We start from the raw sequence: 17,241 nt of genomic DNA on the forward strand, positions 1-17,241 counted from the left end.
GTTCTGCTCCTGCCTATGAGACCTGGGAGAACAAAGTGAAGCTGTGGTCAAATCCCGTACAGCCACTCTTAGGAACGGCCTTTACACTTGGTAAAGGAGCCATGAGTGCATCCACTGCCATCAGCAGGGAAATGCCATTGAGGAAAAGCTCAGCAAGTTTACAAGTTCTCCCAGACTCTCCAAGTGAAAGTTTTCCTTTCCAAGGTCCCCTGAGACCAACTGTGTGTCACAGATTCTGCTCCTTGCTGACACTCTCCTCACCAGCAAACACAGATCTACTGACAGAGCTGTTCATTTGAGGACTTCAAAACACTTTTAATTGATGGTCTGAGTTAGCCCTGACTTTGCTCAAAACAGAGCTCCCACAGCTTGCTGCACTGGCAGATGATGTTCTGGTAACCACTCTGGGACAGGACATCTGTCTAGGGGCAAGTTTTACGATAGCTCTGTATAGCCAGGAGTCCAGGCTCTGGCACGGATCAACAGATGCTCAGGAAGAGGGCATGAGGACCAGGCAAAAATGTGGTGATTCCTCCCTCAATGCAGAGCTCAAGTATCTATCTGAGGTGTTTTGTTTGCTGGGGATGAGGGGGGATGGTGTTTTCTAGTTGGTTTTGGAGAGAGAAACGGGGACATACTGTGTGCAGATAGATTTTTCCCATTCAAAAGAGAGGTTCACTTCCTATTTATAAAGCAGAATGATAGAGAACAAAATACAAAGTTTTGCTTTACTGGTGTTCCACTTAAATCTCCCACTGCTGCTGACAGCTGACATTTCGGAGAACCATTCAGCCCATCTCTCTCTCAAAACCACCTCTCTGAACAGCAACAAGTAACTTGGACCACATCCCTGTGCACACACAGTCAAAGCACCTCTCTTGTCTTCTTTGCATCTTTCAACTACTTCACCTATTGTTCAGTTACTCAGTAACACCTTAAAAATCACTTTTAGATTTAATCTCTTAGATAATTTTAAATCAACCAGCAAATTCCATTTCTTCAGTTTGCAATCCCTTTCCAGACCACTTACATTGCATTAATTCTTCATCATTAGAACATTATGAAGGACTCTGCTGATAACTCCTGGGATAACAAATTCAGGGGACTCTGCTGGTAACTCTGTGGTAAAAACTGGACCTCCAGTGCCTTCAGCACAAGCATCTTCCCCCTAATTCTGCTACCCCTTTTGACCAGGAGCTCATGAGGAAGATCACAGGACATCCCATTAACTGAGTTTTTCCTATTCACACGTAAGGCACTGAATAAGACAGACAGTCTGCTTTAGATATCACCCCAAACCCCCTGAAACATTGCACAGCCTGAGCTGAAGTTGTCATACCCACACTGCCCAGCAACACCTAAACCAGCCAGATTAAAGGCAGTTCATACATTTCAAGAAACAATGCTGTTATGCTTCCTGATTACACAGAACACTCACAGCCAACACCCTCCAGCCTTCTCCAAAGAAAACTAAACCAAAACATGCCCACAACCTAATGCACATGTGCACATGCACACACACTTTGCTGTGAATCTTTCCACGTTTAGGGAAGGATCAGTATTGCAGTTGACTGGCCAAGCAGCCTGTGTTTTAGTGCATTTACTAGAGAGCAGCAGTGCTAGAAAGTAATCAGTGAGCATCTAAAAGATGTTTTCCTAATACTAAAGAGATTGAAAGGGGTTTAGTATCTTTAATAGTTTTACATCAAAGAGGATTATAACAAGCAATGTAACAAATGCCCAAACTGGATTGACTTTGTACACAAAGCTTAAATCTCCAGGCCTTCAGGGAGTTATTGATAGACACCTCGAAACACAGGGATTCTGGAGTTTCCCACTGATCCTTGTCTGGTTTTGTCTGCCAGGGCAAGCCCTACCTGGCATGTCACATACCAGGGCTGCACCAGCCAGGATAAATTAACCATGAGCCAGCAAAGTGTTCTTGTGTCCTCTGAGAAGGCCAGTGTTATCCCGGGGGCATTAAGAACAGTGTGGCCAGCAGATCAAGGGAGATCATCCTCCTCCTCTACTCTGCCCTGGTGGGGCTGCACCTGGAGTATTGCATCCAGTTCTGGGCTCCCCAGTCCAAGAAAGACAAGGAACTACTGGAGAGGGTCCACTGGAGGGCTACAAAGATAATTAGGGGACTGAAGCATCTCCCTTAGGGGGACAAGCTGGGCCTGTTCAGCCTGGAAAAGAGACTGAGAGGAGATCTTATCAAATATCTTAAGGGCAAGTGTCAAGAGGGTGGGGCCAGATTGTCTCCAGCAGTGCCCAGTAACTGGACAAGGCACAACAGACACAAATTGAAACACAGGAAGCTACATCTGAATATGAGGAAAAGCTTCCTTACTTTGAGGGTGACAAAGCACTGGACCAGGCTGCCAGCAGAGCTCGTGGAGTGTCCTTCTCTGGAGATATTAAAAATATGCCTGGATAGGATTGTGTGCAGCCTGCTCTACATGAACCTGCTCCAGCAGGGGATTGGACTTGATGATCTCCAGATGTCCCTTCCAACCCCAACCATTCTATGATAGGTACCCAAGGTCACAACGAGGAAGACAGAATTATAACAACCTGTTTAGATGAGAAGATCAGCAGCTCTGAACCAGTGAAAAAGATGTTGGAGTAAGAGATAAGATGCCAAATTTTGCTCACCACCTCTGCTGCTGTCACATGCAAAATTATCAAATCAGATGACCTCTCTGTGCTTTCGTTTCCTCAGCTATGAACTAGGACAGGAATAATTCTTTGTTCTTTGCTTTAAGCATGGCCAAAACCAGTAACACCTGCTGATCCAAAGAAATGGACACAAAACACTTGGATGCATGGAAGTACCATCTCCAGGATCAGAGCAGATTTGATACCAGTCTACTCCCAGCCAGCAGGGGCTGCAATGAAGACTAGAATAGACCAGATGAGGTACATTTTCAAAGGTGCATTAGATTCCAGCAGTGCTGGATTAAATGGTGATAGATCCAATTCCTAAAGTCAGCCCAGTGAAACTGCACTGCCTTCAGGAGTTCCCTTGGAGCTGCTGCTCAAGACCTACTCAGGGGGAACAAAATGCTCATGCACAAGGGTGGAATTTGAGCATTTCAACGTGGCACATCAGAGACACTCTGCCAGTACCCTGTGTGCCAGCACAACCTCAGTGACAGGAGCCTTCAGGTGTATGCAGAAGACCAGCAAGAGTAGAATTTGAATGTGCTTTTGTGCTTTGTATTTACACTCACACTGCTAACACTGTACAACCACTGCTGCACTGCAGCCAGCTTTGTTTCTAAACCCATTCTTTTATAAGCATCCAGTGACAACCATGATTTTCAATGTAAACTGGCAGGAAATAGCATTTAGACCAGCACCTGCAATGTAACAGCCTCTTCCTACAAAAGAAGTCTAATTTTTTTATGACTTATTTTCAGAGTTTTTTCTTTCTTAGTCCTCCTTGCAAGACTTACTTACATTAACAACAACAATTTAATCAATCACAATCTGCAAAGACCTCTTAGGGACACATTCCACAGATCAAAGCAATTCCAACAGAAGGTCATTCTATTGTTTCCCTTTAGCCCTAAGAGCTGGCAATTGTAAAGAAAACATTTCACCTCTTCGTTACCTGAAGAAAAATTCACTATTTACTATTAATACAGAGACAATAAATAATAGATTAATTGAAGAAATACCACAGGCTGTGGGAGAAAAGAGAATACAGGCTTTTCATCACATTCTCCTCATCCATATTTATGAGTCCCTCAGGTTTTCTGGGTAATCTGAATAAATGGATTTTGGATGATATGGGCATGGTAAGAAAACTGCTTTCCATGAAGCAAGGGAATATAACAGTGGACATAACAGAATTAGAGATGCTCATGATATATGTGCAGTTGCATTCATTACAGGAGAGACCACAACATCACTGAGGAGCATTTACCTGTGTAACAACTTTAAAATGGTAACAACCCTTCCTATGGCCAGCTGCCAAGCAGAATAGAGCCACAGTGAGGCCCTGATATATATAAACACTAAGTATGGGTAAACATTTTAATAAAAGGGTGCTTTGTGGAAATCACAAAGAGAGAGAATGGAGAGAATTAGTAAAAAATGCCTATCAAAGCCTAGGCTGTTTGAGAATAGTTGAGGATCTATTTTACGTTTAAAATGTTTCATGTATATATACACACATCTCTCAATATACACCAAAATGGTTAAGAATTATGTATTTGCCAGGACAAACTTTAAAATCTAGAACCAAAAGTTAAAAAGAAAGCCAAAACAAACAGCAGGAAAAGAAAACCCAAAAGGAGCCCCAAAGCTAGACACAATGGTGGGCAGAACCCAAGGTCACTTGCAGACAGGGTCAGAAAATGACTGCATGAAAGCAGCTGCTCACAATACCTAAAAATAGCTTAGCATTCCTCCTTTTGGGTAAAGCTCCACCAGATGCTCCTGGTACCTTCTGGAAAGAGAGAAAGAAACAATTAAAAATCCATCAAGCGAGACAACAGTAAATCAGCATTAACCCCTTCTATTAAATCATAGCCCTTGATGAGCAAGAATGTAAATGCTCTTTGCTCACCCCTGACACTGGGACCCATCACTGCCCACCGCCCCCACGGAGTGAGGAAGCCTCCACCTGAGTCCTTCACTCTTGTGTTAGCAATTAATCAGAGTGGGTCTCACAGCCACCATGGGTGACAGCTGTTCTGTCACCAAGACAGGGACACCCAGCACCTCTCAAACCTCTCTCCACTAGATCCCCAACAGTATTTCTTAATGACTAAAGCTGAATTAGAGAGCAGAAGAAAAGGCTATTATCTGCATAAAGGATTCAACCCTTCATAACTAATTTCAGTAGGACCACTTCACTTCAGTTAGTTCAGTTCATTTTCTTCTATCCAGAAAAAAATGCCCTTTCCATCAGGATCTACACCTGCCTCCACTAAGATGAAGCCACACTACCACGTTTTCTAAATATTAGGAAGTATGGAGGAAACTCAACAATACCCAAGCAATTGTTTAGTGGGGGATTTTATTGTAATTTTTAATTTAAGCTCCACAGCAGAAACAGTAACTTCCAAGAGAGACTAAGTTTTGCTATTTTTCCAGTTCAGAATACCTCAGACTACAAGGGAAAACACAACTGGCTGAGGAAATGTCAAAGTCAATGCACTTGCTCCTTAAGCTGTTTATTAAATGGCACCATTAAATCAAATTAAATCAAAAAAGCCTCAGTGGCTATTTGATGCCAACATGATGCATGATGTAGTGTGTAATGTTAGTGTAACTGGCCAGGTTGTTAGGCAACTTTTTTTTTTTTTAATAATAATATTGGGATACAACAGGTGGAGAGAAACCAGCCAAGAACCTGTCAGCCTACAGGGAAAGTTCATGTTTGCCCCTGCCCCTTCACAGGCAAAAGGGTCACATATTTTGGGTGGTTCCCTTCACCATGTAAATAAAGCTTTGGCCTAAGCAAACTGTTTTAATCATGAGGTCTTAAACATCATGAGGTCTTAAACATCATAGGAAAATTTTCCATTCTTAGAAAGAGCAGATGCCAACACCCCTTGGCTGCATTTAAGAACAGAATTCATTATTCACATATAAAAGCCCTAGGGAAAAGAGTCAGGATTGCAACTCCAGCAGTTAAAATAAAAATTCCTCAATGAAATGAAAATAACATTCATTCATGAAGTGAAAATAACATTTCTTTCTTTAATGCTACTGGAATTTAACAAGCTGGAAGGAAGTAGCCAGGAATCTATTTTAAATGTATTTTAAATCTCTTTTTTAAAAGCAGCAGCAAGAAACAACATAACCCAATTGAAAATACATTATGAATAAATTACACATACTCCAAGGACTGTGTTTCCCGAACTAAAAAAATTGTTTTTTCCAGTGCTAGGAAGCTCCCATTGAACTCTGATGTCACCAAGTGTGATATTGTGAAAGTCATTTAGACTAGTGATTTCAAAGAGAAAGAATTCACATGGAGTGTTTGTATTTAACTCAGGCTGGAAATTATTTCAGTTTGTTTTTCCAAATACAAATACATCAGAATTGAAGATGCTCAATACTCCTGAAAAATCCACAACCTGAAAGTCTTTTGACCTTGTCAGAAATCACTGAAAACATTCCCCATTCACAAACCCATTTTTCTTTCTAACAGATCTGACATGCCCAACAAATGAGTGACACAAGGCATCAGCAGTGGCATTAAATTCCATTTGTGATGCTCCTTGGACAAGGTGACAGAGCAGCCTGTTCTGCTTTCTCCCACTTTTTGTAACACCACCAGCCCTGGATAATATCCAGGAACTCACCACTGAAGGAACCTTTGTGCTTCTCTGCCCAGTGTTTTCAACAGGGCTGAGGTATCACTCCAGCACCAAGCTAAAGCTCTGCCTGGAAATGAATAGCACCCAGGCAGCCGTACACAGGTCATACGCTACATGAAAGTGGCTGATTTAAAAATTCTGAAGAGTGTAACTCTGTGGAAAAGTAAAAATAAAAACCAATTTCCTTTATTTAGCTAAGAATCTTACCAGAGGGTGCTCCATAACTTGCACTTGTGCCCTTTTCTGATGATTCAGCAGATGCCTCTGGTGCTGAGCTGCCACTGGCAGATGCACCAGCCCTACTCGAGCCAACAGGCTGAAGATGTGACCCTTATTTTCTAATTGAATTGTGACAAGATACACAACTGATATTTATTCCAAACATCTTGGGAAGCAACCCGGGATTTCTGCAGCAATGCAGTGCATTCTGCAAGGATGATGCCAAGGGAACCACAGGCAGGAATAGAAGCCTCACCATAAGAATCTTAAGACAGGATATCCAATGCCTTTGGCTTTACTGTACCATACACCATTAAAATCTTGGCTTCCAAAACCACAATGGAGACACTTCATAAAACACTTGATGTTTCACATTGCTCAAAGGAAAACATGGATATCACTTAAGAAGTAAATAGTCATGGCCCAAAAAAAAAAAAACTCCATAGCTAATAAATGAGGAATCCTGGCTAAGAGCCCTATTAGATGATGCAATATTCACCTGCACTGTGTAGTCAAACCCTGTTTCCTGCCACATGACCCAGAGCACCAGTGCATTGCCACCTTGCAGCACAGAGCCAGCCCCTCTGGTGCATCATGATTTACCAGGAGAAAAACAGGAACCACTGAACTTCTTCAATCAAAGGGGTTTGCAACACCAAACAGTTGGGGTATTTGTTACTCCATTTTAGAGTCCTTCAGCCTAATTTTTATGACGAAAGGAGCTTATGAGGCCTCATTTCAATCCCAGTTTACCTTAACATACCGGAAGAAAGTTATATACAAGGAAAGCTGACAGGATTTCTGCCCATCTGCCTCCAGATAGCATCTTTCAGGAGTGTTAAATTCAGTCAGAAGAACCATTGCTAAAACCAGAGTAGGCTCTCCAAAAACTCAGTTAACAGACAGAAGGAAAATGTTGGTACTGCCCTTAGAAGGAAAGGCAATTCTAAAGTATAACAAACATCTTTAACAATCTCATCCTGGAAGACATGCAATCCATCTCACTGTAATTCTGATAAAATATGAATAGTCCTCTACTGCAAATAAGATAACTGGTCAGGGCCCTTCACATAACTCAAGGCCTTCATCACCCAGGGGAAGCATTGCTGTAGAATGAGGAACAAGGATTCTAACCCACTCCAAGCAGTTATTTTACGCCCTCTAAATTGCCAATAGAGACAGAGCTTATGGGAGAGTGAGCTATAAGCAAACCCAGTGCCCACTCAGGTCAGAAGTAATTTACAGTCCTTTAAAGATGCCAGACAAACCACAGACAAACAGAGGTTAGGAAGCACAGGCAGTAAGTGGCCGCTGACACGCAGTGACAGTATGGAAGAACAGTGAATATAAGGTTGTATGTGCACATCAGTGTGTGGGGAAAGGCTAAGTGAGGGGCAGTGTATGCCTCTAGAATCCAGCATTAATTTAAGCCACGCTTAAGATCCCAGACCAAGTCAGGGTTTAACTGTACAGGTATCTTAGGATGGAAAGTAGTCCTGTCACCATGAGTCCTGTCAATTGCATATAAAAAGTAGATCTCAGAAACTCTCAGCCAAATCTGAGGCAAAGCCAGTAATTGTACACTTGAAAGGCAGGTTTCAGAAAGGTATTTGGCTATGTACAGTATGCACATAACATGCAGACAATATGTATGTGATGCACAGAAACGAGACGTGAAAAAGAGCAGCGGAAGTCAGAAAGGAGCTACCTGTAAGACTCTTTAGGGCTTTTGATTCATCTCAGAGCTGAAGCTATAGGATTGGCTGGGATCCAAGCACCTGCATTTGATATCCAGCCCCAAATCTGAATGTGTGCATTTCAGTCACTCAGAACCTGGTTTATGTCCGAAATGCATTACCCAAATGAGCACAAGAGACACAAGAACTGCCAGGGTAGTTCTTTAGGAAGCCACAAGTCTCACCTCTATCAGGTGTCGTTTCAGATGCAGATACACACACTGTCCTGTTTTCCGGTAATGCCTTTCGATGTGTTCCCTTCCAAATCCCAGAAATGTGTGCATGCACACATAGAGACCTCCTTCAGAATCCTACAAGGAATGACACAAACAGTTACAGCAGGGAAGGAACTGGACAGGACAGAAAGGACCCAGCACACAGGAAAAAACCCCAAGAATTGCAGACCCTTTCTGTTATCAGGCATGCACTTAAAATATGGCTTTCATAGCATATTACGGTGTTTACACTATCAGTCCTCGAAGAAACTTCCACATCATATCACATATCATAACACTCCATTCCACAGCCTACAGAAACTCTCTGAAATGAGTTACTTTGCAACTACACATTAGTGAGCATCCAAGTTGGAGGTCTAGAAGTTAGTCTTGGAAAATTCCACTTGAGTGCCCAATCCACAGAGGTTCGAAGGCACAGAAATTTGTAAAACACAGAAATAAGCATAAGCATTTATTTGAAATAGCAGAATTTCTTGTGGGCATTTGATTGCAAGATCATTGCAAACCAGAAGCACAGCAGAGCTGATGGTCCAGGGACTCTGCCACAACTTCTACAACTGATCACAACCTTGTCAGAAAAAACAAGATCTCAAGTGACCTCATGGCTCTTAAAACTGGCTAACAAAAACTTGGCAAGTGTTTTGTGTACATTCTTCAGTATCTAGCAGGGATTCTCTCCATTCGTGCAAGCACAGAGCTTGGAGACAAGGGTGTTACAAAGGAAATATAAAGATATATACTCCTGGTGCTGATCACAAATGCTGACATTTCAGTAACATAACCTGGCATCACTTTTTGCTCACCCTAGAGCTGGGTGTGGATGCTCGCTGTTACCGGGGTCTTGTTCAATTTTAACACCACTCTAAGTTCTCTCCTACATCAAACTGCCAGGAGGACTTTCAGTCATTTGCTCATTGGTGTTGGATCAATTTTTTCAAGCTCTCTAACATGTATTGTTTTGAGTAGGTGGTGCATAACAAAGACTGAGCCTTTCAGAAGCTCTGTGACCTTCCTTCTATTGTGAGCATGTTTGTGCTGTTGGATAGTACAGAACATCTCGTGTTAAATTCCCCAAAGAACAACATGAACTACACTCATTTACAGGCACCTCAGAAGTAAATTATAAATATATATATGAAAGTAAGGATCATTAACTTCAGCAACAAGTCATATTAGACACATACATGCTGTCTGCTCTTCTATCCTGTGCTCCAAATCCTTCTGCATTACCTCTTTCTGTGAGAAAGTCATGGATGTGTCCTCTACAAGAGGATCCTAGAGGTACCCAGTCTAAATAAAAACATACAGTGTTGTCACCCTAGGGTCTCAGGAACTTTGTTTAAAGTTTTGTTTTCTTGGAGATCATTCTCTCTTTTTCTGGACGGAATCCAAGAGACCACTGAGCCATTTCTGAGGCAGCCTATGACAACAATCTGACACTTTCAGTATAGGAGCTAAATGTAGAGGCTGAGTAAGTTAGTTGTGGTTACTGACAAAACAGTTGTTTCTCCAAGAGAACACAGGCAGAGTGTTTTCTCCCACAGCTTGGAAAGAAGTGGACAGACTGTTCAAAAGCCTAAAAGGTCACAGTAAAACAGGGCCCTGTGTGGAAAAGACACCTTTGTAGATGGCTGAATGAAGGATTAGGCCCCAGTTTGGTGCTCAAAAAACACTCAGCTGTGATCTAAGACAAACTTTGTGCTGGTTAATTTAACCCTACTGAGCAGACAAACAGTTCTGGAAGGAATGATATTTTACACAGTCCGTGGTATGTAAATCTTTGTATTTGACATTCATTCTAGATATGTGTGAAAGTTTATGCTGGAGGAAGGCAGCTTATCTAAAGTACTGGAGTCACTATTTTACACCAGAAAAGCATAACTTGTCCTGACAGACAAAACCAGGGGGGGTATTTTTCCCCCCCACTCTTGCTTGAGGATGCAGCAGACACGTAGCGTGAAGTTTAGGATAATGTATAAACATTCCCTTTCCTTATTACTCCAATGTAAAGATATTGTTGGGGCAGAAGCTTGTATTTGCTCAGGCTCCATCACTGCCCAGAAGGCCACTCGAGAGCAGATTAGTCTTCTCACCTTCTAAGCAGAAGGAAAAGGGATTGCTACTCATTTCTTCCTGTTCTTTGCTGCTAAGGTAGTCATGGTATGCCAGGTGCTTTATTCACAGAGGGAAACACACAGTCCACACCAGGGAGAAAAGTATTAAAAAAAAAAAAAAAGCTGCTCTTATTTATTTAGACAATAATTCATGTTTTGAGGAAGGAAAGAGGCAGAGAATGCACAGTGAAAGAGAGGTAAAATGCACCAGTTGCTCCCTCTCAGAACTCAAAAGCAGAGCAAGGAAGCTGGTGGGTGAGAGGTCTGGCAAACACAAGTGCCAGTCCATGAGGACACAGAGAGAGAGATCACCCCCTCATTTCACACTGCTCGTGGCACCAGACACCAGCAGCTTTCAAACACCACTAACCTGATCAGGATTTGACCTAATGACCTGCATGCCATTACCAACCCTCATGAACCATTTAGATCCCTCAGGGAAATTCAGGGTTTAGCAATTCCAGCTCCTGAGGTGGCTCAGACAACAATTACTTTACACAAACACGAGGGCTATGGTGATCTCCTAACATGGCAAACAGTTCCAGACTCAGGGACAGTGCCTCATGCACAGGTGTTTGCTTTACATCCTCTGGAACAATGGCAAAATTTGCTAATACAGTATCACAGAAGAGAGTAAAATGGCACCTTGAGTCTCCACAAGTCTCCATACCCAAATATGAAGAATTAAAAGCTCATCCATCCTGTCATATATAAAGTAAAATGTGCCAGTTATGACACAGGGTCACTGGCTCCTCTGTGCCTTCTGTCCTGGTTTCCATGAGAGTGTTTCCCTGCAAAATTCATGGATACAGGACTGCTACAGGCTCTGCTCAAGGTGTCTGCTCATCAGCAGTCACCATTAATTACACTGGCTGTGGTCACAAGAGTCTTGCTGTGTAACTACAATCCACTCTTTAATATATTTGGAAAAGTTACAGGACCACCCCTAGCCTACACACTTTGCACTGGATCCCACAGAGTCTAACTAAATGACACATATTTTATTTCAGGACAAGCTTAAAAAGAACAACAGATGTTTTGGCACTTAATATTCATCTCAACAGCACATAATAATTTACAATGAGGAATAAAAAGACAGCCTGTCTCTCTGTCATGTACAGTGAAACAAGGAGGAAAAATAAAAACACAGCAAACCACAGACAACCAACTGAACACTGAACGACACAGCGATGGCTCCAGCAAACAAAAAGTTCATTTTCAAGTTTCCACTGCAGTAAATGCAGTTACTTCTGGGGAGAGGAGGGGGAACCAACACAAAAAATGTGTGCTAAGGCCAAGAATATATCTAGTCACATTCAAAAGAAACATGGGGTATGAACAGTGGCATAAGTCTGCCTTTTAGACAACTGTCCTCTGTCACCCAAAGGTGGCAAGAAAATAATGGTGACTAAAGAAAAGTAGAAAAGGAATAATAAGAGAGTAAAATTGGGCATCAGGTAAAAAAACGATCAGAGGGAGAAGCAACGGAATCAGAATAAGGAATGGGAGGACACTGACATACACAAACATTGATGTCAAAATATGTACAAGCAGTGAAGAGGAGCCATGTACTACTGGAACTGCTGAAAGACAAGAAACATGGGAAAAGAAGACCTGGGTTGGGCAGAGAAAGGAAGGACAAAGGACCTGGAAGTAGGAGATAAATTACAGGGCTTCCTGTAACTGGACTGGGCTGGACTGGACTTGAAATACAAAAGAAATCCTTCTGCTGCTCTTCCTTCACAAAAGCACTGTATGGCACTGGAAAGCACTGGATATTTCCCTACAAGCAAATTAATTCACAAGTGCTTAACAAGATTTCTGGAACCTCTGTTGTAGCTCCTAAATGCGCACATGGATGAGGCCAATCCAGTACAGCACTTAGAACATTTCCTGGGAAGAAAAAAGCTGTGTGGGCCAGTCAGCCACTAAACCAAAGCCAAACCACCATGCCAAGAGGTGGATCGATGGCTCACGCCCACATATAAATCACAGGTGGACTCCAGAGCAGGGCATACGAATTCCAAAGCAGTGTCTTGGACAAGTCACATGCACAGGCAGGATCAAGGCTTCACAGCCAGTGAGCAAATACAATGGCAAAACTCATGCTGGGTCAGGAGTACTTCTAACCTGCAAGCAGGAATAGAGAGCCTCACCATCCATCACCACTGTTTGGGGTCAGTTCATCCAGGTGCAGACTGTGTGAGCCACTGGTAGAGGTGTCTGAGATCCACCAGGGCTGATTGCCAAGCTCCAGCCCAGTACTGCAGCCCCAGCAGTGCCACCTGGCACTGCTTCCACAGCACCTTAGATTTTGGGTTTTGCTTTGTGCAGAGCTGTGGATGTACAACTCTGTTGGTCACAAAAACAGTGCTGTGCTTCCAGAACAGAAAAGCTGGGGTGAAGAGCTGACAGGAAAACTTATGCAGCAATTCAGCACAGCTCCAGCACTGTCCATTCGTCTGCATCTCTGTATTTATCCTCTGACACTCCAGGTACCTCAGAATTCAAGTCTCTCTGCTACCCAAGATATATCAGTCCATCATCACTCTGGGTAACAGGATGGTCAGTCACACATAAAGAGGAAAAGGCTAGTAAGATCCAAATTTAAATCAATCCCAAGGAAATGCACAATGCACACACACTGGTTGTTCTCCCAAGCACCAGAGTTATTTCCCATGTGTGAGACACTGCAGACACAACCTCTACTGCTGTTACCATTCTCCAACTTTAGAAGACCAGTGAGTTAACTGATGTGAACCAGTTGAGTGTTTTGGTGCACTCCCAGCTAGCAAAACACCTGCCCATGTGACAGCTTTGGTATCTCCCTGTCAAGCAACAGTACCACACTGCTCTGACTTTTCAGGTGATCACCCACCACCAGGCAATTCACTGGAGGTCATTTTGCAGCTAGGCCAAAATCCTTGTCTGGAGTATTCCCTTTGTCTTGGTGTGTTCAGTTCTCTTGTTTCCTCTCTGCTGCTCCCATTCCATCAATAGAAATAAGATCCAAGCCTACCCCTCACAGACACGGGGCTCAGTGACTTTCTGGTTTTCCTCAAGGAATATTGACCAAAGGAACTGCCAGACAGGAGGTGCTTATTTCTAGAATGTTTTATGCAACACAATAACCTACATCCATTACACACTCCAGACTCTCAAGGATTTCAGTCCCAACTGCACAACAGCAGAGCATCAGCTCAGTTCAGCCTTTGGGAATTGTCCCAACATAACCATTACAGATCTCCTGAGCCACAAAAATGAAGTCAGCAAGATTCACAAAGGAAGCTGTTGTCAGCAGCAAGGTTTTCCAGTGGAGCAAGGCCAAACTTTCAGCTGCTCAAACAGAGTCCTGCACTCTACAGGGCCAGACTGCCTGGTCCTGTCACCGTGTTGGGCTCATGAGCTCTGCTGGGGTTGTCGCCAATGCCCTTCATGGGGAAGGTTTCGGAGCACATCCATGTGCAGCATCACACATAAGCCTTTTTATACTCCAGTTTGTATCCCTTTTCCAGATGTTGTCTCTCCCCCAGATGCATCACTCTCATGACCAGTGACAGGACCTGAAGGAATGGCCTGAGGCTGTGTCAGGGGAGGTTTAGGTTGGATATTAGGGAAAGGTTTTTCACTCAGAGGGTGGTTGGAAACTGGAACCGGCTCCCCAGGAAAGCAATCACAGCTCCAAGCCTGACAGAGCCAAAGAAGTGTTTAGACAACAGTTTCAAGCATATGGTGAGATTCTTGGGGTGTCCTGTGCAGGACCAGGAGTTGAACTCGATGATCTTCATGGGTCTCTTCCAACCCAGAGTATTCTGTGACTTTTTAATTCTGTGATAAATGATCAGAGGTCTTTGAGACTAGGATCACATTAAAAGGTGGAATTTCCAAAGCTGAGTACTGTAATTCTAAAAAAATAATAGTACAACAAAAGATTATTATATAATACAACCTTTGTATCTTCTGCATTCTACTGAAGACAACGTCAGACTCGTCCATCAAAAGATGAAGAGAAGTCACAGTGGACAAAATAGGAGAGAAGAAACCTACAGCACAGTGTGGGAGATGTGGAAAAAGCCACCAAGAGGCACGACTGCACCTCAGATCTGACTTCTGCAAGGTACAGGACTTTGTCAGCCAAATTGCAGGGTAGTGGTTGGCTCCCACAGCTGCTGGGTCAATCCCTGGAGGAAGCAATACTCAACACTAGGCCAGGTTTGTGTTTTGTAAGCAGTCTGCCTTCCCTCCCTCCTCAATTCCTGTACAAAGGAATAGCTAACTGGAGTAGGAGCCCTCATCAGAGAAACACAGTTTTTCTAGAAGACACCAAAAAACCTCAAAAAAGTAATTAAAATGTAAACCATAACCAGCATATTTTCTCATCTTATGAGACAAGCAAACTAAAAAGTGTCACTAGGTCTCTTAAGTGCACAGAAATTTGCCTCCTGTTCCTGCCAGCTTTCCTGGGACCAATCCTAGTATGTTCTGTTGGAAGTAGGCCAAATCTAAGGACATTAATTTCTCATCTGTTTATGGTATTTCTAACAATACCACCTTTCTGACAAGATCACCACACTACAGTTAATCCACGTGGAAAAAATACACTAAACAGCCACCTGTACTTCCAGCTCTCACTTCCGAGGGCTCTCAGCTAATGACTCTCATTGTAGCACAAAGGCGACATTGTTCCCAGGTCTTCATCCAAGGAAGATTTAAAACCCATGGGAAGGAACCTCAACCTGTTTTGAGAACAATCAGTGAAGCTGCTGATATCCACTGGAACATTCACTATTCAAACCCAGACGGGATGACACAACTGACAGAGTGACAAGCAGGGCAGCAAACCCCACGTCTCCCTGCCACGTTAAGCTCTGCACAGCTGGAAGTAGAAGAGGGAGCTACTCGCTCCCAGTACCTCGTTTTCTCTGGCACCCTCTGAGAGCAAAAGCTCTGATTTTGAACACTCCACTCTGCTTGGTCCTTGCAAATTTGCTGCAGCACCTTTCTCTACAATAATAAAATTACTCTGTACCTTAACGCTCACAGGTCAGATGGTTTTCAGTGTATTTTAAAGATCACAACACATCCATACAGGAAAAGGATTAGTATACAATTAATATAGCTAAAGACACTTGAGGGTAGAGCTGCTGCATGACCAGGTATGACATGACACACTGAAGTTAAACTGTAGCAAGGAGCATATTTAACATGGCAAAATGAGTAGATGTGAGGAAATACTCTTAAAAGGGGAAAAAAACTCCTCCAGCAAAAATGCAATCTGGAATTTTAGCATGGCTAACAAAACCAAGAGTGTGTTTTCTTAAATTCTTGAATATTATAACAGGGCCAACAGTGTGTCTTCTTTCAAAAACAGTTAGGTACCTCAAGAGGAAGAGGCTCGCTTAGGTAATACATAGATAACCTAAGAAGGTAAGTCACAAAATCAACCTAATACAAAATATAAACATCTCCCTTTAGCCAAGGAACAACCTGTCTGTTTCCTTTCACTGTCCATCTGAATGAAAAACTGCAAAAACACAGCTTTGCTATTTTCAGTTTGAAAATGACAGTGTTTTACCCTAGAAAACGCACGTTACATTTACCCCGTAGAGTCACCATCCTAGAAACAATATCCAGGTATCTGTTAGATTATATGGGAATTTAAAATAAATCTGAGCAAATCTTTTGCTCAGCTAAACTGAGGAGTGGTATGGGCTGAAAAGCTGCGGGAAACAACAGAAACTGAGACTGCTTTTATTTTCACTGGTATTGCATAAATTCAGCCAAGCCTTTTGCCCAGTGAATGCCCATAACACAATTTAAATAAGAAGTTTTCACATTGGAGGGCAACATTTTTCAAAATCTGAAATCTCTTCCTGATAACATCAAAAGGGTGAAAAATTCTTTGGTCAAAAAGAAAAAATCATACATGCTGCTTCCCACTCCTTTTGCTACTTTCATCCATAGTTTCTGTTAAGTTTGGCTCAAATCTTTGATGTTTTGTTCAAACAGCTTTTGCTGCGTTCAACTGAGACTTGTTGCAGGGGGTGGTGATTGTTTTTTAATCACCATACCATAGCAGTATCCCTTCCTACTTGTTATCAGAAACTTTTTATAAACCATAATATCGAAGAAGCCTGAAAGTGTGACTAAAAACACCAACTATGTGTTCACCCAAGCAGAAATCTGAAGGAAAGAATGTGGTATATTGATTCTCCCCCGCCAAAACCTTCTTAAGCATATAATGCAATTATCGCCTCTGCGGTGGAGTCCGATTTGGCAGTTCTAATCAGCCCAACTCCCAGTACAGTCGGGGCTGCTGGGTGACACTTGAGATCTGAAGAGTGTGGGTAAAAATAACCTCTGTTCAACAAGACATGACGAACACCAGACAGCTGAGTCACCTTTAAAACCAAGTCTGATTTTCTGTATTTAAAGGAATTATAGAAGAGAAGGGGAATTATCAAATAGAAGGGGATAAAGGATTCCAAAAATGTGGCTGAAATATATCTTTCACTGAACAGTCTGTAATGTAATGAGCCTCCTTTTGATTGCTGCCATTGACAACATATAGTGCTCGATCACCTTTGGGAAACCT

The 17,241-nt window shown here is 42.6% G+C and overlaps 1 protein-coding gene across 3 annotated transcripts in view; it reads right to left on the reverse strand.

Annotated features, from left to right (window-relative positions):
* USP13 (ubiquitin specific peptidase 13) overlaps window positions 1–17,241 on the reverse strand; it is a 50,212-nt gene that overhangs the window by 31,896 nt on the left and 1,075 nt on the right. For all 3 annotated transcript variants that reach the window (XR_006018426.1, XM_042042470.1, XM_042042468.1), the window contains exons 2-3: window positions 8,482–8,607; window positions 4,399–4,459 (exon numbers count right to left, since the gene is read on the reverse strand). Coding sequence is in view for 2 of the 3 variants with exons in the window: in XM_042042470.1 (XP_041898404.1) it covers window positions 4,399–4,459; window positions 8,482–8,607 (187 nt within the window). In the remaining variant the exon portion in view is untranslated. The remainder of the gene's footprint in view (window positions 1–4,398; window positions 4,460–8,481; window positions 8,608–17,241) is intronic.

This window comes from Corvus kubaryi, unplaced genomic scaffold, assembly GCF_017639235.1.
Source record: "Corvus kubaryi isolate FWS band 111438036 unplaced genomic scaffold, C.kubaryi_AGA036_p1.0 37397, whole genome shotgun sequence".
Taxonomy (NCBI): domain Eukaryota; kingdom Metazoa; phylum Chordata; class Aves; order Passeriformes; family Corvidae; genus Corvus; species Corvus kubaryi.